General features: G+C 36.0%; 2 protein-coding genes across 2 annotated transcripts; one reads left to right on the top strand and one right to left on the bottom strand.

The window, feature by feature from the left end:
* Positions 1–5,519: 5,519 nt before the first annotated feature.
* On the top strand, positions 5,520–10,633 carry LOC103696962 (50S ribosomal protein L17-like). Its single transcript, XM_039131816.1, has 6 exons — positions 5,520–5,663; positions 5,736–5,790; positions 5,932–5,982; positions 8,596–8,687; positions 8,777–8,854; positions 10,235–10,633. The coding sequence occupies exons 1-6, from the start codon at positions 5,608–5,610 to the stop codon at positions 10,383–10,385; spliced, it is 483 nt and encodes a 160-aa protein (XP_038987744.1). The 5' UTR covers positions 5,520–5,607; the 3' UTR covers positions 10,386–10,633.
* A 1,605-nt stretch (positions 10,634–12,238) lies between these two features.
* LOC103696963 (pentatricopeptide repeat-containing protein At2g30780-like) lies at positions 12,239–24,181 on the bottom strand. The gene is made up of 2 exons (XM_008778701.4): positions 23,897–24,181; positions 12,239–14,146 (listed from the first exon to the last, which is right to left on the bottom strand). Exons 1-2 carry the CDS (start codon positions 24,134–24,136, stop codon positions 13,151–13,153), a joined length of 1,236 nt encoding a protein of 411 aa, XP_008776923.1. The 5' UTR covers positions 24,137–24,181; the 3' UTR covers positions 12,239–13,150.
* Positions 24,182–25,424: the final 1,243 nt, after the last annotated feature.

Raw genomic sequence — 25,424 nt, 5'->3', positions numbered from 1 at the left:
AAGTTGAGCCTTCATTTTAGATATATATAGCTAGAAATAATGTTAATAAATTATATTAACAATGATGTCATTAATATATGCCTCATTATTAAATAGCATCCTGTGAATGGAAAGCTTAGTACAAGTAGAGCCTTCATATTATATAGATACATACATATAAGTGTATATATGCATGTATGTATGCATGTATGTATATAAAATAGATTGGCCCAGGTGGTGGAAGCCATGGTGGAGATAGGAGACATGGTCATAAAGGCCCATTGGGTGGAGGCTGTGAGCCGATAGAGGTGAAGCAAGCAACTACATGGACACTTATATCTAGCTTATGTCTAGCTCCTAGAATCTATGGTAGATAAGTATTCGAATTGGACAAATGCTATTCAAAGTTTTCAATTGTAGCTTTTATTAATTGTTAGAGAGCTGGGACTCGTTTCGTTCGTGGAAAAAAAAAGGGAGAAAGTATGGTCAATGGGAAAACAGGGAATACTTCATGCTTGGTTAGAGTTTTCAAAGAAGAGAGATGGAAAAGTAACTTTCTTATGAAAATAAGATTCCTATATTTTATGAAAAAAAACTCATGTGAGACAGAAAAATCCAATTTCCACTGGGAGAGAATTGGGTTTTTTTTCAAAAGTGTCCTTTTTTTTGGCTGAAACAGGCGTATCATACAATGCGGGTACGAATACATCCAGTAGAATCGGTAAACAAAAAATCCCGGAACATCTCATCCTCTCCAACCCATAGGGTGCCTCCTGAGTAGCACGCTACAAATGCCGCCACCCAGTCCGCTGCCCCATTAGCCTCACGATATACATACATAGCTTGAAATGTAACAGCCTCCCTCACCATCAACTAAATATCACGGAGCAAGGAATGAACTCCTCTATCACCGTATGGGCCCCTTCGGATCCAGCTAATCACCGTGGCCGAATCTCCCTCCAAGAGGATGGAAGTCGCCTGCATCACATGTCGCGCATAACGCAAACCATCCAAGCCGCCCGTAACTCTGCGCCTAGAACCGAGGTGTTGAAGAGCTGACACCCCCTTGCTGCCACCATACTCGAAGTCAGGCCCCTGATGATAAAACAGGCCCCTCCCCTCCTACCACCATCCAGGACAAAGCCGTCAAAATTGACCTTGAGGAAACTCAGGGTGGGGGCTCTCAGGTGAAGAAAATCGTGTGAGGAGCTGCCGAAGCAATGTGGGAGGCCCAGATGTCCCCAGCTGTCCAAGGTCAATGATCCAAACCTGCATGGATAGTCTCTGCTGCCTGTGCCCGAGTGCGCTCCATCACGAATCGTGGGGATGGACTGCGCTCGCCAAATACCCTAGTGTTCCTGGCCATCCATATCTGATAAACTATGCAGGATGCCACAATAACCACCCGACGCAACTGGGGGGCAAGCAGACTAATGCCAGACTACCTCAAGAAATTAGTTCCTCTGGCTCCAAATATCCTCCGGGATCCTTCGGGATCCCAGATAGTCTCCATATCTCCCTCGCCTATACACACTGGAATAGTGCATAGTCAACCGACTCGTCTACCTCACAATCCAGGCATAGTGGGGGGATGGCCACTCCACACCTGCTCAACACGGAGCTCGTCAACAAAAGTGTCCTTAAGCTTTTAGATAGAATGGGAAAAGGTCCTTTTTTTTATTAAGAGCATAGGCATTTTACATAACTTTTTTAAAAAAAATCATTTGGGCTAAAAGGTTGGGCCCAAGCTAAATTGGCCCAACTAATCCAAAAATCTTGGCCCCATACTCAAAACGCTTGGCCCGACTCGAAAGAGTCCCGGCAGAAGATCTTGGAGACTGCAACTGAGATAGGAGATGTGCTGTCAAAGGCCCATTGGGTGAATGCTGCGAGTTGGTAGAGGTAGAGGGAGCAACCACATGGATGCTCATGTCTAGCTTTTGTCTAGCTCCAAGAATCTGTATTAGATTCATATTCGGATTGGTTAAATACCAGACACTTAGATACCATTCAAAGTTTTCAACTACACCTTTTGATTAATTGTTAGAGAGTTGGACTCCAACAATGAGTTTGATCCATTATATTAGTTTTAAAGTGAGCTTTTTTAATAAAGACATTCATTGAGAATCTAAGTATTAAAATAATTTGTTAGGTATTAAAATAAATTATTATTATTTTTTATCATGTTAAACTTGTATAAGTGTTTTTTTTTTCTGAGCATCTCATATGCATATTGGAAGGCCTCACAACTGATACCTTTTAATATTTTCTTTTATAAATGCATATTTGAAGACCTCCCGTACGTGCAATTAGACAAAACTACAAAATGGAGAACTAGTTTCTAGATCTTGAACCTAAAGAGTCAGAAACATCTATGGTCCATCGCGTCTCTATGCTCAGTTTACTCCACCCGCCCTCTTCTTTCAAATATGGTTTTTTTGTGTCAACTTAATTGCTCTTATTATGGATAATACTAGTATGTACCCCGTTTGATTCATAGGTATGGTTGTCTTAATCCTATGGTTCAAATCATCTGATCAACTATGCTAGAATTCGATTCATATGTATGGTTGTCTCAATCCTATGGCCCAAATCATCCAATCGACTATGCTAGAAAAGGTACACTCATCCAAGGTGAGTGTACTTAATCCTTTAGCTAATTAGGACAAAAAATTAGCTAGGCTCACTAACCGACATTTCGTGTATACTCTCAGATTCCTCTCTTGTAGCCCTACCTCCATTTGATTTGCTAGGTACTTTGCTAAAGAGTTAAAATGCTCGAATCCATCTGTTCATTAATACTGTATCTACATAGCAATGAAGGATGCCATATAAGCCAAGTTGAGATGTTAACGGATAATAGATTATAGCATTTGCTAGGTTAATAGCCCAGGGATGATGTTAACGGATTATATTAAAATTGGCATAATCAATAGATGCTCATCATTAATACAATCATCTACATGGTGAACGGAGAGCTCAACAAAGTTGAGCCTTCATTTTAGATATATATAGTTAGAAACAATGTTAACAAATTATATTAATATCGATGTCATTAATATATGCCTCATTATTAAATAGGCATCCGTGAGGTGAATGGAAAGCTTAATACAAGTTGAGACTTCATATTATAAGTGTGTGTATATATATATATATATGTATGTATGTATGTATGTATGTATGCATGTATGTATATAAAATAGATTGGACTAGGTGGTGGAGGCCATGGTGGAGATAGGAGACATGGCCATAAAGGCCCATTGGGTGGAGGCTATGAATTGGTAGAGGTGGAGCGGGCAACTACATGGACGCTTATATCTAGTTTATGTCTAGATAGTAGATATATATTTGAATTGGATAAATACTATTCAAAGTTTTCAATTGTAGCTTTTATTAATTGTTAGAGAGTTGGGACTCGTTTCGTTGTGGGAAAAGAAGGGAAGAAAGTATGGTCAATAGAAAAATAGAAAAATACTTCATGCTTCGTTAGAGTTTTCAAAGAAAAGAGATGAAAAAGTAACTTTCTCATGAAAATAAGATTTTCATATTTTATGAAAATAAAAAACTCATGTAGCATATAGAAAAATCTAATTTCCAGCGATGGAGAATTATTTTTTTTTCAAAAGTACCCTTAAGTTTTTAGATAGAATAGAATAATATTTTTTTAATTAAGAGCATAATAAGTACTTTACATCACTTTTTCAAAAAACTAGATGCTCACCCAAATATAAGTCACTCTAAAATATGTTATTTTTTCATGATCAACCAAACATACAAAAACTACTTTTCCAAGCATCATATATCCAGACATCAGCTTTTTAGAAAAATATTCCAATAAAAAAAATTCTTTCCGTGAACTAAATGAGTCTTTGGATTGGATGAGTTTTACCCATTATATTAGTTTTAAAAGTGAGCTTTTTCTGTTAAAAAAGAAGAGATTGGTTAAGAATTTAGGTATTGAAATAACTTACTAGTATTTTCGTTTATAACAGTAGACTTGTTTATGTGTTTTAGTTAAAACCAATTTTTTGTGCATCTCACGTGCATATTGGAAGACCTTCGCAACTAATATCTTTTAATATTTTCTTTTATTTTTTTTGTGCACATATTCTTCTAAATATTTAAATTTACATGAATATCCTTCCCAAATTGATATTTACATGTATACCTTTATAAAATACTTATTTTTCTTGTAAACCCCTTTTTTCTTTTGTCTTACATATATGCCTACACCATCTAATGTTGTTAAGAAATTAGCGGTTTAAAATTAAAAAATAAATAAAATATCCTTAATAGATACGTATACAAAAAATATTTATAGGGGTATATATGTAAATAGCAACTTTGCAAGGGTATTCATATAATTTCACATATTTAGAAGGATTTGCATGCAGAAAATTATTTTTTTTGACTATTTCAACTTGCTTTAATACTTGGATTAGTTTAGTGCCTGCTCCTCAATATTTTCTGTAAAAATATTGCTTGAAACAAAGATAGATTCGACAAATAGATAACAAAAAAAGTTATTAAAGTTCTTTCACTAATCATAAAATTATTTTACTTTATTCTACTTTATTTTTTAACAATCACTATATCTTATTTCATCCAAAACTAGCTTGTAATTTTTATTATCATAGATGCATATATGAAGCATGTATCAGAATATAGAAAAGAATTAAAATCTCTTGAAGGCACATAATAAATCGCAATAATCAAGCTTCCTTACTACTGTTGTGCTCATAGGCCCATCTTGTCACAACAATTTTAAATCAACCACCACCTTGTATGCAAGAAATTTTTTAGCTCTAAAAAATATTAGAGAGGGAATAGTTTTGATCCTGAACGGAGGAATAAAAGAAAGGGATTGAGAGATATCGAAAAATTTCCCACAGGGGGTAGAAATATTAATTCCTAACGAGACCCGTTAACCTGTTACTTGCTTTAGAAATAAAAAAAGATAATTTAATAATTTTAATTAATTTTTAAATAAATGTGATTTTTGCTAATCATGCCAGCTAAATTGCTATGTCAAAAATATTCATACAAAAATAGTATTTTATAAGGGCATGCATATAAATATTAATTGGTCAGAGTATTCGTATAAATTCTAATATTTAGAACGATATTTATGCAAAATTTAATTTTTTTTGCATTTATATCCTCATAAATATATAAAATTATATAAATATTTTTGCAAAAGTATTATTTATATATATATACACACCTTTATAAATGTTTCTTTTCGCATATTTATCCTTAAGGATGTTTCAATTATTTTAATTTTAAATTATTAACTTTTTAATAGCGTTGGATGGCATGAGTACGTATACACCAAAAAAAAAAGGTATATATATATATATATATATATATATATATATATATATATATATATATATATATATATATATATATATATATATATATATGCAACAAGTATTTTATAAGGATACATTTATAATTATTAATTTTGAGATAATATTTACCTCATGGGAGACCATGTGGCACGTGAGATGCACGTGCAATTGGACGAAACCACAAAATTTGAACTGGTTTCTAGATCTTAAACCTAGGGAGCCGGAAACGACTACCGAGAGCAATCTCGCCGCCGGCTCCGTCACCGCCACCACCATGACCAAGTTCCGGAAGCTCGGCCGCCCCGCGGCCCACCGAGTCTCTATGCTCAGGTAACTCCATTTCTCCTCCTCCTCCTTTTAAGTTTGGTCTTTCTTTCTTGACAAGCTCTAGCTTTCCTTCAGGACGATGGTCTCTCAGTTGGTGAAGCATGAACGCATCGAAACCACCGTCGCAAAGGTACTTCTTCCCCTCCTCTTACTGGTTGTAGAGATATGGCTGTTTCGGTTGGGGTGGGGTGTGTGGCATTTCGTCGGGCAGTTGGTGATCATTCGACCAGTGAAAACTAAGCTGAAGTCGTATTTGTTGGGATGATTGCAGGCAAAAGAAGTTCGTCGTGTTGCAGACAACATGGTGCAGCTGGGCAAAGAGGTTATCAAAATACTTTCTTTTATGCTTTAATAATTATTTTCACCCATCAAATTCTGCCAAGTTTGCATTGCTAACATTATCAGACACCAAAAATACTTCGGAGGTTAGTGGTAGACAAGCCAAATGGCTACAACATTGTAACACTAATAATAGATTCTAGCACTAAAATTCTGACATGCTCGCAATCAAGGTTCGCCGTACCGGTACCGAACCCCGTACTGGTGCCGCACTAACATAGACGTACCAAGTGTCGGTACGGTATGGTACGTGGTACGTCAGACGTACCGACACTGGCGTACCGATACCGGTATCCATCGGTACGAGTACGGTATGTTCGGTACCGACCGGTACCGCATACCATGCTCGCAATAATGTATCAGAAAGCATAGCAATGAGGACTGGAATTTACTTACGTTACTGTTTGATAGTGCAATTGATTTGGACAAAATTGATTTGTTTTATACTTTATCTTCATTTGTTCTTGAGTGGCTGACCTATGTTTGAGTAATTGTTCAGGCAAGCTTATTACCCATATATGGGATGCATGAAAACTTGTGATAGCATATTGAGGGATTCCTTGGGGTCGGGGACATGTAATAAGCACGGGAATGATGGAAATATTGGATAAAATGTCATATGCTGGAAGAGTAGATTTCCTTCATTTTGGAGGGAATATACTATTCTGAAACTTGTCTATCCAGTCATCGTGCTTATCAGATATTAGTTTCGTGGGCTTAAATGTAAGTGCCAACTAAACTAAGAGCATTTGGAATGACTCTAATATGAAGAAACTGTATAAATTTTTCTTCTTATGAAGGAAGGAAATGGTTTTTAAGAAAAAGGGTGATTAGGGATTAAGAGACTGAATGAGTTGAACTAGGATTTTTGTGAGAAAAAGCTGGAGTCTTGAATATGATAAAAGTAACTAAACAGTGATTAGGAAAGGTTGTGCGATGGTAAGATTGCTATGGATAAGTCAAAAATCTGGGAGAATATCAATAGATGCTGAATACTTGAGCCATGTATTATGATGTTTTGGAAGAATATGTGCGTCAAGCTGAGGAAGTTACATTATATCCATTATATGCAGGAGAATGATGGAGTACTTCTCAAACAGAATATATTGAAGTGGAAGAGCGCTACCTACTCTTTATGATTTAGAGAGCTCAAAAAGAGGCAGAATGTTTTAGGGTTTAAAAGTGGTAGCAAGTTGGAGTCCTTCCATTAAATCCTTCTTATAAGTATTCTCAGTGATATGGATGCATTATGTCTAGCAAAAAGATAGTCTGGAATTATCTAGAGTACGAGCTTTCAGAAGCAAAACTATTCTAGATTGAACATAACTAGTGATAAACTCTTGAGTAGGGTCTTGAGAGGTGACAAGAAGGGCATTCTTTGTGGCATGGTGAGTTGGTGACAAATTGACAAGGTGCCGTGTCTCATAGCATTTGGTACAAATGCCAACAGAAGTTTGCAATTTTTGTCAGCTAATTGGAACAAAGAAACCGGATTGAATGCTTGAAACAATCCAAGTCATAATAAAGATGTTGGAAGACCAAACTTATACTTTCACATGCAGTGAGTCGGGAGATCTGGACAGATCAAAACAGAAGAATAGTTGAGTGGCCTATAGTGAAGGTGGGCATTTGAAGATTTGCAACTAACTAGACTGCTTTAATATTATTTAAGCTAATTTTCTTTCTGTTATTGATCCAGCTTTATATCTATTTATTTATTTGTCTATCTATATACTATATATTGTTTATTCATTCTCTCAATTTGTAGTTTCTTGGGGATTTCCTCATTACCTTGTCAGCTTGATTATCTTTGCTGCTTCAAAACAAAGTTCTGCTTGATTCTGTATTTCATGTTGGCTTTTTCTTGATCTCATCTTAATCAGGTTATATATGTCCTGTATAATTATGTAGAAGTCTGCAGATTCTATTAGGTTCCTTTATGTTTGTTTATTCTGCAATCACCTTTAGACTTTGATATGACAACGTTTTTTTTAATATGTACTTTCTTTATTTTTTTCTGTTCTGTTTTTCATTACCTCATCACCGAGTTGAGGCATCAGTTTTGGGGGTCTCCGTTCTCTCTTATCTTGTTAGTGGCAAAGGATGAGAGCCATTATTCTCTTTTCTTATTCCTAGATTTGCCATTAACAATAGTTTTCTTCTTAGGAAAAAAGGATCAATTCATTTATGCTGGGTCAAATGATACCAGAGCTAGATCCAAATGTGAAGAAAACAGACCTGACATATGTGTACATTATGGTGTGGATCAAGATGCCTCTGACTTGGTTTTATTTCACAAGTTTTGTTCTTCTTCTGCTCTGTTTTATGTTTTTGAGCAAGGAAAGTTGCTTCATATATATCGTGACAAGCACTTTGTCTGAAATCCTCATGACACCCATAACAGCTGTCTAACATGTTGAACAGTTGCTTCCTGATAGATCTGTCATTTACTTAATCTGCATGCTTTTATAACTAATAACATTTCAGTATTATTTGATTAGTATGGTGCATGATTAATAAAGCTGATATTTATTTTGTATAACATTTCTCAGTAATAGCCACGGTTATGTTAAGTCTTGAGTTTGATTGTTTTCAGGGTACACTTGCTGCTGCACGTCGTGCTTCTGCTTTTGTTCGTGGGGATGATGTCCTTCATAAGTTGTTTACAGAGCTGGCTTATCGCTATAAGTAACTATTTAATTTATTAACATTCGGTATGATCCATTCTTCCAAGTATATTGCTCTTTTTTATGGAAGAAATTTCTTTTGAAAACCAGAGACCGAGCAGGTGGCTATACAAGATTACTTCGGACTCGCATACGAGTTGGGGATGCTGCACCTATGGCATATATTGAGTAATTTACCTTTTCTTTTTATGTTTCTCCTAAAATTTGTAATCTATTTTTCATGAGAATGATGCATGGATGTTTATATATGTTAATTCTCTTCAGCACATGCTATATGGGAGGGTGGATGATTTATGCCTTCCATTTTCAAATCTCATGGAATGCATGGATACTCTGTCATTCTCATGTAGAGTTGTGTTTGTCACAATACAGGAAAGCAATTCAGGTGTTTATGATTACTGTAGTCTATTACTTTTCCTTCTTCCTTTAGTCTTCTCGTTCTTCTTATAAATTTGTTATGGATTTTCTTTATTCCTCTTCTTTTTATGATTTCTATTTTCTTTTACATTATTTTAAATCTCTTGTGGATATCCTTTCTTGCAGATGACTATCCACTGCCATAACTTATCTCATCAGTTACAGCTGTCCCAAAATTTATATGACCTTTACCTTTGGAAAAGTGCTGGGGAAGTAAGTTTTAATGAGAAAAATATTTTAGTACACAAGCTAAAAGAAGCATCCTTAGCAAGCATACGAAAAAGCTAAAAAGCTCTAGAAGAAAGAAAAATTGCGTGATTAATAAAATAGTCCCATCTGCTGAATTTAATCAATCTAGCCATCGAACATTTCTCACAAAATTAGATGCTACCTGAACTTGTTGGTAGTCAAGTTATACCACAACAGGTTAGCAAAAGACCTAAGACTGAATTTTGCCAAAATCTCATTTTGCTGCGTTAGAAAACCTGTTTTAACTTGATATCAGGCTTTATCGTGCATGTTGTAGAACTCACTGATAAGTGATACCAAAGCAACTTATCCACCATCTCCAAGCATGCCCAGGCCATTAGCATGATGATGAGATGTGAAAACTGTTTCGCTCTGGGAGTGCTCATTAGCTAACTTTCTCATACCATGTGCTCGCTATCTTTTACACAGTTCTTATGAGCTTGTATGGTTGCACCTACCATTGCCCTGGTGTAATTCCACACCATATTCACCTGTACTTTTTAGCATATTTCTATCTGGTACAAGAGCATGTGTTAACACTGTTCATGCACTTACGGTGCCAACATTAGGTCCAGTGCTTGTCTAATTCTCACTATATAGGATTGAACAACTCAGGTCATGATTCCTTTGAGACACAAAAACATGAAATGACATCAAAATAGTTTATGTGATTCCAACTTATGATTCGAGACAAGAAAAAATAATGTATGACTCTTTTTTCTTTGAAGAAGGTATATGATTTCACTCAACGGTAGGAATGACATATCAATAAATAATACTTCCTGTTCTCAGCTGAATGTGTTTTGTATTGTCCAGCAGTATGTACATGTTCAGTATCAGCTATGAAGTATTAATTTTTTACATATCTGGATTTATATGCAGATTTGTTGACAGGGAAAATGAACTCCGAGAGGCTAAACCCCCAACTCCACAACCACCTCAGAGAGTCCCTCTTGATCCATGGACAAAATCCCGTGCTTGCCAACAATGGGCTTCTCCTAAAGAGAATCAGAACTCTGGATCAGAAAGTTAATTAGTATTTCTTGATGAGTTTGTGGTAGCATATACTTTTTTTTTGTTTCAAAGAACTTTTGTAACTTTTTCAATTAGCAATTAGATGAAAAAGAGTCCCGATGCTTTTAGTGAATCATGACATTAATATGGTAATAAATCATAATTTGTAAATTATTGCAATTGGTAAACCAGGGGATGTTCCGCCAGTTGTGACTATTATTGACAGTTAAGTCTGGATTTTTTGGTAATGAAATCATCCTTGATAAATCCCTGCTTGAAGTGTTCAAGGAGAGCAAGCCCATTTGAAAAGAAACAATGATGTTTATTATGCATGCAAACATTTTTGGGATGCTCATATTTGGCATAATAAGTTCTAAAAGATTAAAAACAAGGTGCAGATGTGCATTCAACCTGAAACATGTTGTCGTTTAAAACCTTTTTGATTTTGCTGTTTATCATTTTTTTTAATTACTCTTCTAGATGAAATGATCAGATATAATCATCCTAGGTAGAAGATGAAAATAGGAACTTGTCTGTAGAAAATAATTATAGAAAGCTTTCATTGTTTCAGAGAAATACAGTTGGGATGCTACTGCCAGTGGCAAGTTGATAGCAGCACATACTTGGGAGCCTTACATATTTGGGGAGTCTTTGAATGGCTTATTTGGTGTAGAAGTATACACTCCCGACCCTTGCCTCATTTATAAATTTCAATAAACTTTTCTGAAAATATTCTATCACCTGGTTTGAACTTAGAACTCTCACTTGAAGAGATAGGTGCCGACAAGCTATTGACCATAAATTTTTTGATCTTAAGATGATCTGTATATTTGTTTTTTGTTCTATTTTTATGTGCAACAAAAATAGTTTGTCAGCAATGAATCAATAGTGTAAGTAATTTAAAAATAATAAATCACATCTAATAGCTTGGCCCATTGATTTTGGACTCTAATTACTCAATCATGAGTTGACCAAATGTAATTGGATCATAGAAAGAGAGATCACATAAAGCAACCATAGGCCTCAATAAGATCTGTTTCTTTTTATTTTTTTGTTTTTTGGTTGGTTGAATGCCTCTCTTTTTCTCTGTGTCTCAAGCAAGGAAACTTCTTTTTCCCTCTTCATTCATTCCTACATTTAAATGACAATCATGTTGCCTTATATGCACTGATATTTAATGTGAAATAGTATTTAGGGGAGTGTTTCTTCAGAATAAGCTTCTTTCATCTTATGATGCTCTTATTATATGAAAATTGGACCATCTCTAACTAGATAGGCGAATTGTTACACAGTTAGGAACTGCGCTTATGAACTGATTCAAACTTTGAAAATCTAAGAGCCAACAATTGGAAATTTTCAAAACCTAGAGCCAACAATCAAATAGATTGTGAGATCAAATTTTACAATACACTGTTGTTTATAAATAACAATGATATAAACATATTAAATATCATCTTCTTCTTTTAGTAGGATTAAATAATCAAATTTGAGGATTAACTAAAGTACCATGATAGTATTCATCCAAATATATCCACACCTTCAAGAGTTTATCTGAATAAGAACTGCTTTGTTTTTTCCAACTGTTCAACCATCCCTGTATATGATCTTGGGGACTAGACAAACACACAAAAGAGGAAAAAGGAAAGTCACTTCGCAAAGAATGCATGACCGACCTGCTCCTGCTCAGACTCATCCAAAAATTTGGAGGCAACATAAGAATAATTCTGATTTGAGTAAATGCAAGCCAAAATAAACAAGTAGAATACAGCTATATCAGGATTACGACCTCAAACAAGTAGGTGAAAGTTTTACTATTCGCACAGTGCCATACAACTTCCACCAAACACAACATCCAATTAAATTAGCAAAAAGGAAAAGTATCATTTGTTCTGAGAAAAAAACACAAGTTTCTCATCCTCTAGAATTGGGCAACATATCTCAGTTGACTCTGCAAAAGATGATCAAACCTCAGATAACACCATTCTATGCAATCCCTACAACAATATACATTTATTTCTGATCCCCTGCGCATATATCTCAATTCCACTTTAAGTTGAGCATTAATGCTGCATTAGTAGGTTAAAAAGAAAATCAATGCTATCAAATCGGTACAAGAGCTAAACTGCTGATTGAGGAGGGCAATAGATACGATTTTCAACGGACTTTGAATATAAACTGCTAATAGGAGTCTCCACATGGTTCACCCCATCATTTTTTGAATGCCTTTTTGGTAACAATCTTTTTCAAGCCGTTCAACAAGTAAACTTGCTTGGTATCACAACCACATCACTCAACCGATGATAAGAAGTCTATTTAATAGCGTACCAAATTTTTGTCTATCAAGCTCTTCTGCAAGTAATTTCACATTTACTTGTTCAAACAAATAGCCTGTTTGATGCTTGCTTTTGCATAGCTGTGCACTCTATAGCTTCTTTTTGTTGATTTGTTTCGCTAATAGATGTACACTGCAAAATCAAATGGCAATAACTGTTCCATATTAAATGGCAATAACTGTTCCATATAGGCACACTTAAGCTATAAAAACCTGCCTCTATTATTATTTATGAACCAATCAGCAGCCAAGATATCAATACATCAAGAAACCACTCTGAAAATAAACGGTTCTTTAGACCAGTCATCGATTTAGTCCCGAAATACATGCAGTCTCTTGTAAGCCTTTTAACTGCAGTCGGCGAACACAATTAGCGCTGCTCCCTTTAGCACCCTTAATTTCACCAGATGTTGAAGAAGAGCAAGCAATCAACTGAAACCAACTGTTAGAAACTATGCATACCCAACATTTTTCATATCCTTTACAATCAAACCCAATCTCTCATGCAAGTCAAATTTGCGGTACCCAGAAACTAAGAGATCATAAGTAGATTTTGCAAGCTTGTATGAGCAACGTATCCGGTCCAAGAACAAATCCAGCCTAGTGAAAGCCTGCTGTCGGAAGTAAGAAGAGATGACTGCATCAACATCTTCTGGGCAGGTGAACGTCATTCCTGCCTTCAACATCCTCCCAACTGAATATTCCATGTCATCCAAGCTATCTGATAGGGCATACAATCTTATCATGCCACAATGGATTCGTGACAAGACACCCACATCTAGAGTTGGTTTGATGAGCCCAAGCAACTGTTCCATCTCTTTGACCAGGCCCAACTCCTTGTACATTCTTGCAAGCTTCTCAGCCATGGGTTCACTCAATTCCCACCCTCCATCTACAACAAACTTCAGAAACTCTTTGATACCATGCATATCCTTCTGTTTACAGAGCCCTTCAAGTTTGGACTCCAATATGGTTAAATTAGGCAAAATTTCATTTGACATCATTTCTTTATAAAACCGGTCAGCATCATCATACTTCTCCAATCTGATAAACCCTGTTATAACGGACTCATAGGTTTGAATATTTGGGGAAAACCCAGCTTTCTTTCCAGCCAGGTACCAGCCCACCATATTGTGACCATCTCCATATTTCGAATACATGGATACAAACGCATTGTAAGTGGCCAAGTCAGGCTTGCAGTTCTCATTCCTCTCCATTATCTCGAACAAGCTCAAAGCTGTAACTACATTGCCAGTTGACAAGCAAGAAGTAACCAGAGCGTTAAAAGTGCAAGTATTTGTTCTAATCCCTTGGGCCTCCATTGATGTGAAGACCTTCATTGCAAATGGAATGTTGCCCAGTTTCCCACAGAAATAGATTAGTTTTGAATAAGGGATCCAGTCCCGTATACCCTCCCCGCATAGTTTATCTAATTTCCATTCCAAGACCTGCTAAATACATGCATGAGCAGAAGATGTAGAATAAGATATTAAATACCTCTAATGAATTACTTCACATCCCAAAAATAACACAAGATTAATGTTTCAATTACATCAAGAAATGAAAAAATCGATTAGCTAAAGTTTACACGAAGTGTGGATGACTGGAAAATAAAGAAATATTTTTTATTCTAATTTGCTATGATCAAGGTCGGAAGAACTGGTACCAGGCACCGTACCAATTTTTCAGTGGCACGAGTCGGTACGGACCGTGCCGGGCCTATATCGATAAAGGGCATGGTACCATGGAAGAAAGGAAGAGAGAGAGAGAGAGAGAGAGAGAGAGAGAGAGAGAGAGAAGGGGGAGAGAGGGAAGAAGACTGGCGGAGGACCGGCGGACGCTAGTGGAGGGTCGTCGGAGGCTGCAGGGGGCCAGCAGAGGCTGCGCCAGGTGAGGCCGCGGCCGATTCTTCTGTTTCGAATGAAAGATGAATCCGGTCGCGGCTTAAAAAACTTTGCGATTTTTAAGTGAAATCGGTAAGCAAAATTTTTTAAGCCGCGGTCGGACCCCTATTTCATTCGAAACAGGAAAACTGTTCGCAGCCTCGCCTGCCGCGGCCTCCGCCGGCATCCCGACCTCTCCTTATCCCTCCCCCGCTCACTCTCTCTTTCCTTCTCCTTCTCTGGCTCCAGCAACGGGTCTCATTTTCGTTGCCGGAACCGCCCAGTTCGGGACGATTCCGCCGATCTTGGTTATAATACTAAAATGAGAAAAATTGCAGTTCCAAAATTTATTAAATTAGAAAGTCCTTCTTAAACTCCATGGTTTTTTGATAAAAAAAGACCACATCGCAATGCCATGCCTTTTCCACTTTGAATTCTGATATTTTTTAAAAAATAGAGTATTTGAAAATTAATTAAACAAAGCCCTAGCCTATAAAAATTTAGCAATGAATGGCCTCCTGCCACTTCCGTACCTCACTATGCTTGAATGCTGGAGTGAAAAAAAGGCATAGTAGTATGCCACAAAAGCATTATTTCTGTTCTTTCATGGATCTCATGCAATCAGCATATCGAATAACGCATTTCATGAAGCACATGGTGTTGGCACTTGAGATACTGAGTCCACCCATCCATTGTGAAATTGGTAAAGGTCGCCAACTCTAGATGAAGTCAAAACTTTCAAATGTCAACTACATATGCTACCTGAAATCAGATTGAATTCCACTTTTAGAGCTGCACTTTAGGTGCCAACTCCATATCATTTCCCAAAAACCAAAGTCATCTCAATTGCATGTAAATGCCAATGTTATAGGATTTATAGCACAAACAGCTAAATTATCTGACACTTTTTAAATTTTAGTGCTGATTCAACATGGAAATTTAAATTAAACCAATGATACTTAAAAAAGAGTGGTCTGATGCACAAGACTCCCACCACTGCGAAGTCTGGGGAAAGTCATACGTATGCAGCCTTAACCAACCCCCCCCCCCCCCTCCCCCAACCACCTCGAGTGCGGAGAGGCTATTTCCAATGTTTCAAATCCTGACACCTAGGTCACAATGGAGCAACCTTACCGTTGCGTTAAGGCTCATGCTCAAATTCAACCTATAATACTTGAAAGGAATATACTATTGTAAAAAAAGACATGGTTGATAAAAATTGAACAGAAACTTTAGCTAACACTGATTTACATGCATTTTAATATTGACTTAGACATTTGTAAATTCAACTACTCGCATAAATTAGACTAAAAGTTGTAACTTTGCTTGCTCATATATTGAATACTCCGTATATCAACTATTAACACTTCCGCATAGAAATCGCTACTATAATATTGAAATAGGTCTACCGTTACAAGTATATATTGACCATGTTCCATCATATTGAACTGAAAACTAAACGTCTGAAAATTATATGCCCATAGATTGGAAAATATATGTACTGACTCGATGTTTCCAAGCCAAATCGTTACTATATTGATAAGGTTAAACATGGACGTGTATTGATATTGATAAGTCTGAGCCAAATCGTTACTATATCGATAAGGTTAAACATGCATGTATATTGATATTGACGTTTCCAAGCCAAATCGTTACTATATCGATAAGGTTAAACAATGAAGTGTAACAAAATCAATAAAATATATCAAACTAAACACTAAGACTTGTAAGGTTATACAGCTTCATTGAATTCTCTATTTACCAAGCCATCGAAGCATTTTAATCCAAATTGCACTTATAATATGTATCATGGATACCATTCTTCTATGCATAGCGAGTTTGGTCATGTAATTTCTTGTGTTTCACTTTAAATTCTTCTTGTTCTCTTCATATTCTTTAGTTTACCTTCATGAAACACTGTAGAACCCTTAGTTCAATAACCCCTATACAGTACAGTGTTCTATAATGCACCCGTTTCATCTTCAGCTGAATGTTTATTTTCCACTTAAACCCCAATCTAAGCAATTTCAGTGTGAAAAAATATAAGTTGAATCAATTTGCCAGACAATGCAGTCCAGTCCAAGCATCTCTTTCATTTAGTCTTGCTCAATGCACAATGTTCGCACAAATTGAACCAAGTTAGCTGCTCCAATGCAAGGAAAATAACCAATACATACCTAAAGGCTAAAAAAATTAAGTATGTATTCTTCAAGCTGAACCCAATTTTTACAAAATATTTTGATGATTGGTAGTCAACCCATATAAGAACAATTTTTATGACCCAATAAACAAGATCATCAAAATATTATGGTAATTCTAAAGACTGAACAGCCCAGAGGTTACAGTAGTTAGACTACAGAAAAGATTGCCTAAAAGCAAAGCAATACATAATCTTTATCTAAGGTTAAATCGCTTCAAAATATCTCTGATTATTCAATTATTGTAACTTTTTTGCCATAAGGACTGGAGAGAAAAAAAAAACAAGAAGAAGAGGGAAGGCGTGGGAGAATTGAAAAGTGATCCCAAAAAAAGGGTCTTGGCCTTGATTAAACTAAATAACGGAAACTACCAACTAAAAAAACTCACAGATTGCTTCTTTAATATTCAGTGATGTGCCTAAGTCCAGTCTAGTGTACAACCCAAAGTATTATCATATTCAGTAGCATTTACATGGCTTAAAAATCAGTAAAATTTGATAGAGTAAAAGGTGGAGGAGTAGGAATATGTATAGACTAGGATTCAGTTATAGGTTGACCATAATACTTCACCAAGGGTCCTAATTGCTAATCCAAACATATTATCAGAGTTACGAACACAATTTGCAAAAAGCCCTAATTATCTGTGGTAGATAAAAACTCGATTAGGATAAAGTAATATAGCCACCAATCGATCTTTCACCCACTCAAATTCTAATTTACTCAATTCATCACAAAGAATTCTGCAAGCAAGGATTAAAGGCGATGACAGCAATATCAAATACAACAACATTCTGCAAGCTTAATGCATGACAATGTAAAACTGACAGTTCTCTTGTTTCAGGGTGTTCTGAGGGCCAACCTAATTGGTTGGAAAGAAGGCATTTTTTTACATGGGCAAAATTACTGATTTTATTTTTCAGATCCCAACCTTTGCAATAGAATAAGGATAAGGTATCTTCCATCAACATAATCTTTCCAACTCATCAAGAATCATTATTCATGACTTCTTGATTTTATTAATTGTTCAATTTATTTATATATTCCCACGTTTTTGTTGGAAAAAATGTCATTTTGGCATGTATAATCTTCCTTGTTAATTGAAAGGTAAGCGAGCAATATCTGGCTTGCAATGGAGCATAGTTTGCAAGTCTGGTGTTATTTTAGTGTGTTAGTTCCAAGTCTAGTGTTATTTTAGTGTGTTAGTATCAAGAGAGGGAGAAAGCTTTCTTTTGCTTACAATGAAGTTTCTGTAGCCTACCTTTTGTGCTCGGAACAACCTGTTATGGGTTGTTTTCCTCCCATGATTCTAGTGGAGTGATAATTTATTTTTCATTTTTGTGCCTTTATCACTAGTTATATATTTAAGAAATTAGGCATTTATGGCAAATGGTAGGTATTAGTGCATAAACCCATGCACCTTTCAAGATGGGGGGGGAAGAACAAAAGGATGTGGATTTGTAGTGACAAAGGTGGAAATAACAGCTTTAGATGTGTTTGGCATCATAGTCACTTTTCTTTTTTTAAAAAAATTAGAAACATGAATTCTGTTTCCATTTTTTTCAGAATTTTGACAACAGAAATATGTTTGCTAGTTTTTTTTTTTTTTTTACAACAGAAAAAAGAAAACATGTCTGGTAAGAAATAAGTAACAATTCAAAGCAATTGTATTTTCTTTGCTATTCTCTAAGATATATGTATCTCTACCATCAGTATAGACATCATGGTTACATTGTTATATTAATATATGTCCACGCAAAAGTGAAAATATCAGCACAAAGACATCTAATTTGTCCTAGTTTCTCTTTGAGATATACTATTTGCTATGTTATCTTGAACTTGATTCAACTGGCGTATTCAACGTTGGGACATTTTTAGTTGGACTCTCTTTGGCAATATGCTGCCTCCTTGAGGCTGCACATCATCATCATCTACTATAATGTCCTCCCTCTTATATCCTAAAATAAACAATCTCTCACAAAATGTATTTTGATAAAATTATGTATAGCACAACATATAGTTACAATGTAACATTGTGTGCAGAGTTTATAAGGAGGCATTTGTTAAAGAATTGGAATCGAGTCTTTAGTGCTCCAAAGCAACGCTCAATAACATTGACTAATGATGAGTGTCTGCAGTTAAATGGCTCCTCTAGTTTGATAGGATTCTGTCCTGCTCCCCAATAGTCACTCAGGTGATATCTTTCTCCATGACATGGTGAAAAAAAATCTGGCATATTGGGGTACCCCGAATCAACAAGATAGTATTTCCCTATTTCAAGAACATTGCCTAATATGGCTGTTATGGATGTTACAAATAAATGTTTAGCAAATTAGTAAGCATATCTGTTATGGTTGAAAAAAATCATGTAATGTGTTAGAATGATGTGAAGTAATATTTGGTGATACTTATTTTTTTATGTGCTCTAATCATCTTTGATTGACATAACAGTATTCGTAATTTGATGGAATCATTTAGATCATTCTGTATGTTGACAGGTTGGAGAGATGGCATCTCAAAATCTCATAGCTACAACTGAACTCATCCGATAAGTTTTGATTATAATATAAATGATGGCTCATAAGAGATGCTATTGATTTTAGCCATTGCTGAATATTTTGACAAGTATTTATGCAAGCAACCTTGTAGAACCTCTTGCTTAACAGGGCATGAATATATAGTTGAGGTGCTCCAAGGTCATCCAAATAGATGTCATAATTAATTCAGAATGGAGCCACATTTATTTACAGATTTTTGCAACTTATTAAAGGAGAAACAACTTCTGAAAAATTGAAAGTTTTTATCTATAGAGGAGCAAGTTGCAATATTTTTGGTGACGATATCTCACAATGAGCGAAATAGAGTTATGGAAGAAAGATTTCAACACTCAGGAAAAACCATATCCCGACACTTCAATAAAGTTCTCAAACCAATTTTTCACATTGGCAAAGAGTTAATTGTTCCCCCATCTTTTGATATAACTCCTCCTGAGATTCGAGTCAATCCTAAATATTATCCATATCTTAAGGTAATTTATTTTAACCAACAACTTTATAAATTTTGCTATATAATATGAATAACATTTTGTGCTTTTATCTTATGCAGAGCTATATTGGAGCTATAGATGGGAGACATATTGCTGCATGTGTCCCAGTGGATGAGCAAATTCTATATCGTGGGAAGAGGATACATCCAACACAAAATATTATACCTGCATGTGCATTCAACGTTAAACACGTGCTTTACATATGTATTGATGGAATGGAAGGAACTGCAAATGATGCTAGAATCTTTCTGGAGTGCCTCACAAACCCAGAATGCAAATTTTCTTTACCCCCTGAAGATAATTTGATATTATCTTATATTACTTTTCTTTAGTTATGTAAATAATGTAAGAAGAAGTACCATCTCGCTGAGTTGGGGTCCCTAATATGACAGGTCTTTTATCGTTATATCGTGGAGAATGATACCACTTGAGCGACTATAAGGAAGCAGAATGGAATCCTACTAAAATAGAGGAGCTATTTAACTACAGAACTAATCACTGCACAGTGTTATCAAGCATTGATTTGAAGTACTAAAAGCTCGATTCCCAAGTCTTAAACAAATACCTCCTTATAAACTATGCACACAATCGTAACTGCATGATGTACTATACATAATTTTAGCAATATGCATTCCGTGAAAGATCATTTATTTGAGTAATATGAGAGGGAGGCCATTATAGTAGATGATGATGTACAACCTCAAGAAGGCAGCACATCGTAGGAGAGAGTCCAAGTAAATGTTTCACAAAGTCAAACATACCAAGTGAATCAAATTCAAAATAACATAGCCAATAATATATGGCAAAGAGAGAATAGGGCTAATTAGATGCTATTTGATGTTTCACTGAACTGATATTTTCACTTTTGTATGGCTATAGTTGATTACAATATTGTTATGTTTTCAAAATTTTTAGGTCAACGAGTTATGAATTTGGGCTTGTTAACTATGATGTCTATAGCAGTTGTGGTTGTTATAGTCGATAAATACATCTTAGAGAATATAGGGAAAATACAACTACTTTGAATTGTTACTTTTGGCTTACCAAACATGCTTTCTTTTTTTGGTTGTGAAAAAATAGGGACTACTAAACATGTTTTTGTTGCCAGAAATAAAAAAAAAATGGGAATAAAATTCTTGTTTCAATTTTTTTAAAAAGAAAAGTGATAGTGATGCCAAATGCATTTTAGATTTGCAAAAATCTATATAAATTCCCACAACTAAGAAGTCAGAAGCGCTGCTACCAGCTAGTAAGAGATTGTGCAGAAAGTAGCTAGTGGGATAGTCCGATATTGCCATGTACGTATCAAAACCAAAGAAATAATAAAATAAGATTATGAAGCTAATGTTATGCAACCAAGAACTTAGGTGACATTTTGGTTCACAAAAGCCTCATAACATGAAAATCAGAATCAAAGAAATATCAATAGTGGGCTTTGAAAATGCCTTAAACATGAGTTAGCCTTTAAGAATAGGGCAAAATGAAGAAATCAAAGTCTTACATGAAATTGGTTTAGCTGCACCTTTAACTACTAGACTTTGATTCCAAAACCTAACTAATTACATCAGAATTGGATGTAGCTTCGGTGCACAAGAACATGAATGTGGTTCAGCAAAAAAAAAAATTACATAAGAAAACCAAAAAACTATAAAGCTAAGCAAAGCATATGAAGATCTAGAATATGTTGCTTGGGGAGAAAAAAGGAAAAGAAAGTGCACCTTAGCTAGATAAGTAGCCTGCTATAAGTGGCATAGTCACTTAATTGGCACTCAAATAGTCTATACAAGCTTAGGTGTGCCTACATAGGATGGGCAAGCAGGATGGCAGGTTATCTTCCAAGAAGGCAGGCTAGGGCGTACATGGATATATACAAGCAGGTCATAAACTCTAGCAAAGGCTGGCTGGGGTGCATGTGATCACCACAAGCAGATTATAAGCTTAAGCAATAAGAGAAAGAGGAGAGAGGAAGTAGAAGCACTGGAATAGGTGAATAACAGGCAGAGTGGGAAACATGCCCTTAGTGTTTACAGCTGACAGAAGATTAAAGTACTTCTTTTCCCTTTTGACTCCCATCCTTTTCTTCTTCTAACCCCTACTACAGCTACTACTCTTCCTCCTCTGCCTACTGCTGCTCTTCCTTATCCTATTCTACTTAACCTCCTCTAGCTCCTATCAACTGTTACTACGTTTCCTCCCCTTGTTACTATTCCCTTTTTCTCTCTTCTTTTATCTTCTTTCTCATGCCACCTGTCCTGCTACTATTCCTCTTCCTCCTTCAATACTATTGTTACTTTGTTAGTGCCAAGTTGTTGCTTATAAGCTAATTATTAATTAAGTACCATAGGCAACTGCTTTTTTATTAGCACCGCTTGATAGCTTATTTTCCTTTTCTTTGAATATTCTAATTTCTTTCCAACTTTCTACTCAAGTTATCTATTTCTAAAAATTTACAAAAGGCTCTGGATGATGATTGTCTATTTATTGATATTTTGATATTCCAAATAAAATCCATTAGGTGCTAGCTTGTGTACCATGTGATCACTTGACCTCTATATTGCAGTCCCCATCAAAAAATATAGAGGGGAAAAATTCAAAGTGATCGATGACATTAAATTACCCTAGTGATTTGTAGTCAGTCTTTCCATAATCCAAGTTACAATTGAAGAAGAGAAGAAGAATACTTGCACAGAAGGGCATGAGAGCTAAGGTCAATTAAGTAGAGGAAGAGGATTCAGGAAAGAGGCCCCTTGAGTTGTGGCTAGGAGCAAAGGACCCATATCGAGAGAGAGAGAGAGAGAGGGGGGGCAAGAGAGAGAGATGGGGGATGGGCTAGGATCCAAAGCCTAAGGGAGAGGAAGTGAGAAGTAGGAAATTACTATAGGTTGACCAAAATATGGAGGGACAAGGTGCATGTCAACGGTTGGGAGAGAGAAGTTACAGCTAGGGAAGGGGTGAACCAATGAGAGCAGAGAGAGAATGATTAATGGCTGGTTCAGGGTTTGAATAAGCCAATAAGAAATTAAGGATAATGATGAAGGGAACAGTGGCAATCAAGGACACTGAAAATAGGATCAAGAGGTGGAATGCAGTCTAGGGGATGAGAGGACCAAGGAGGATGGTTGACAAGAGAGGGTAAGTCAAAGTTGGTAGAGATGCTAAGTCAAGAGGACATATCAATTTTGGGAGATGTCACTCCAGATGAAGAGAGCCTAAAATCACTTATGGAAATAAATGACATTCAAATCCCAAACCAATCATAGATCAACACAGAATCAATGCTTAAATTGTCAATTTCACCAAGTTAAATAAAGTTGGCAAAACCCAGGTTGTCCATAGGTAAAGGTGATAGTGCGTGAAGTCAATGAGTGATTGCCAATTTCACATGAATCTACCGACATCAATATCTTACACGCCAAGTTTGTGAACTTGAACACGAGACCGAACAAACATTACACTTTGTAGCAGCACCATGCTAGTGAGGCATGGTATAAACATGGCATAATCCATTACCTATTTCAGGAGGAGGGCTATTTCATCAAAATTCTTGAAAAAATAAGAGAGTTAGATATAAGCCTTAGAATTATTATAATTTCCTTCTAATCATGGAAATGCAATAACATTATTTCAGGAAGAAAATTTTCACACAAGTAGTAGCGAGTAAAACAGTATCACCTCCAGATATTCAACTAAACATTTAAGTTCTACAACAACAATCATCCAGTTTATACATGTTTAGCATCCCATTCTTGTGCCCTAATACTCCAAAGTTGTTTAATAAGATTCAGTGTTTCACGCCAGTCAGAGTGCTGGGAATATCAAATTATGAACGTGACTCAAGCTAGGAATCGCCATTTTGCATTTCAAAACAAAGATTTCATTTAAAAATCTACTAACTGAATCTAAATAATTACAAAAGACTAATCCGGTATCCTGTAAAGATAAAAAAATTCCACAAGATTTCAATCATTATTACACGAAATCTCTTTCCAGTCAACTGTAAAGATCGGAGAGAACGGAGAATAAAATCATTCAAAAGGAATAAAATCAAATAGAATGGGGTGGTTTTAGCTTTACCAATTGGGCTTTCCTCGGAGCGGAGGAGAGGAGGGCGGCGATTAGGGGTTGCCAGAAGGAGGCGTCGCGCTGGGCCGTCAAGCTCTCCTCCTCCGCGTCCAGCGCGATCTTGATGCCCGGCTCCGACTCCCGTAGCAGCTTGGCAAGGAGAGAGTTCGCCGCAACTGTGAGGGAAGACGTTGGGGTTTGACGGCAAAAACGTCGTCTGGCGACGGCTAAAACCCCAGAAATTGACGCCATGTTTGAGCTGATGCCGGCTCTCCTCCTCGGATGGAAACCCGCTAAAAACTGTTTTTGCCGGATTAAGGACTCGCGGAAAGAATTTTTTAAAACTAGAATGCTTTTTCTTGGGAAATATGATTTTTAGAATATGTTGCTCGAAAAAAATATTTTTATCATATTTAATTGATAAAACAATAGTATAATTTAAAGTGATTTATATTTAATTGAGCGTATTTTTTAAGAAAAATTCTATAAAATATATATTATATTCTTAAAAATATTTATCCATGAATTTTAAATGCTTAAGTGTATTTTTGGAAAAAAAATTTAATTTCTAATAGAAAGTAGATTTTTCATATTTTTCATGAATTTTTTTCTTAAAATATAAAAATTCTATTCCCATGAAAATACTACTTTTCTGTCTCTCTTTTTTTTGGTAAAAGAATAGGAGGGAGGAGGGACCAGCCCACCCGCGTAGTAGCTCCCTACTGAGCCCCCTTCCATCACGAAATGTTCGATACAGGTCGCAGGTTTTCGCATGCCTTCCCCGACCCGTGGGCTCACCGCCTCACGTGTGGGTATGTCACCCCAGCGTCACCTCAATATAGGTGAAAGGAAAGCATATTCGCCAACAAGCCATCCGGATATGGGGTATCCGGTCCCTTATTTTAATCGACGCCCGTGCGTTTCGGATCCGGACAACTTGGGTGGAATTATCGCCCCTTTACCACCAGGCTACCACCTTGGTGGCTCTATCTCTCTTTTAAAAACTTCAAGCAAATAAGAGATATTTTTTTATTTTTTTGTTGACAATATTTTCTCTCTTTTTTTTTTATGCGAACCAAACGAGTACTAAAAGTCTTTTGGCTGGTTAGAGTTCGAGGGGCGGTAATCTTTTCTCAGAGTAAATATTTTTTTGTTTTATTCGAGCCTTATAAGCCTAGATATAAGAATGTACATTTTGGATTCAACCATGGTTTAAATCATGACTTTTAACAAGTTAGAGTAGCCATTAATATGGTCTCCCGGAGGGTGTGTTATGTTTTCATCTATAAATCCTTAAACTACACAAAAATAATTCATTTTTTATTTTTAAATTTAAAAAATAGCCTTAATCAAATTGCATTGCTAAGGATTTAAAATAGAGATTAAAATATTTATATCATAACTTCAATTAAATTTCTCTCTCAAAAGATTTAAAACATGCTCGATTTATAACATTGCCAGATTTTTGGAGAATAGGAAAAGGAGTAGAGGCAATACATAGGAAAAAATCTATTACCTCCAAAACAAATAAGGGAAAATA

Source organism: Phoenix dactylifera, chromosome 11 (assembly GCF_009389715.1).
Source record: "Phoenix dactylifera cultivar Barhee BC4 chromosome 11, palm_55x_up_171113_PBpolish2nd_filt_p, whole genome shotgun sequence".
Lineage (NCBI taxonomy): Eukaryota > Viridiplantae > Streptophyta > Magnoliopsida > Arecales > Arecaceae > Phoenix > Phoenix dactylifera.
The sequence above is the reverse complement of the archived record's forward strand: the minus strand, read 5'-3'. Positions and strand labels throughout refer to the sequence as shown.

Excerpts from the sequence above, each read along its gene's own strand:
- LOC103696963 (XM_008778701.4), bottom strand. The coding sequence starts at position 24,136 with ATGGCGTCAATTTCTGGGGTTTTAGCCGTCGCCAGACGACGTTTTTGC. Across the intron at positions 14,147-23,896 it reads CTCCGAGGAAAGCCCAATTG|GTCTTGGAATGGAAATTAGA; the intron begins GTAAAGCTAAAA and ends TGTATTTAGCAG.
- LOC103696962 (XM_039131816.1), top strand. The coding sequence starts at position 5,608 with ATGACCAAGTTCCGGAAGCTCGGCCGCCCCGCGGCCCACCGAGTCTCT. Across the intron at positions 5,664-5,735 it reads CACCGAGTCTCTATGCTCAG|GACGATGGTCTCTCAGTTGG; the intron begins GTAACTCCATTT and ends GCTTTCCTTCAG. Across the intron at positions 5,983-8,595 it reads TGGTGCAGCTGGGCAAAGAG|GGTACACTTGCTGCTGCACG; the intron begins GTTATCAAAATA and ends GATTGTTTTCAG.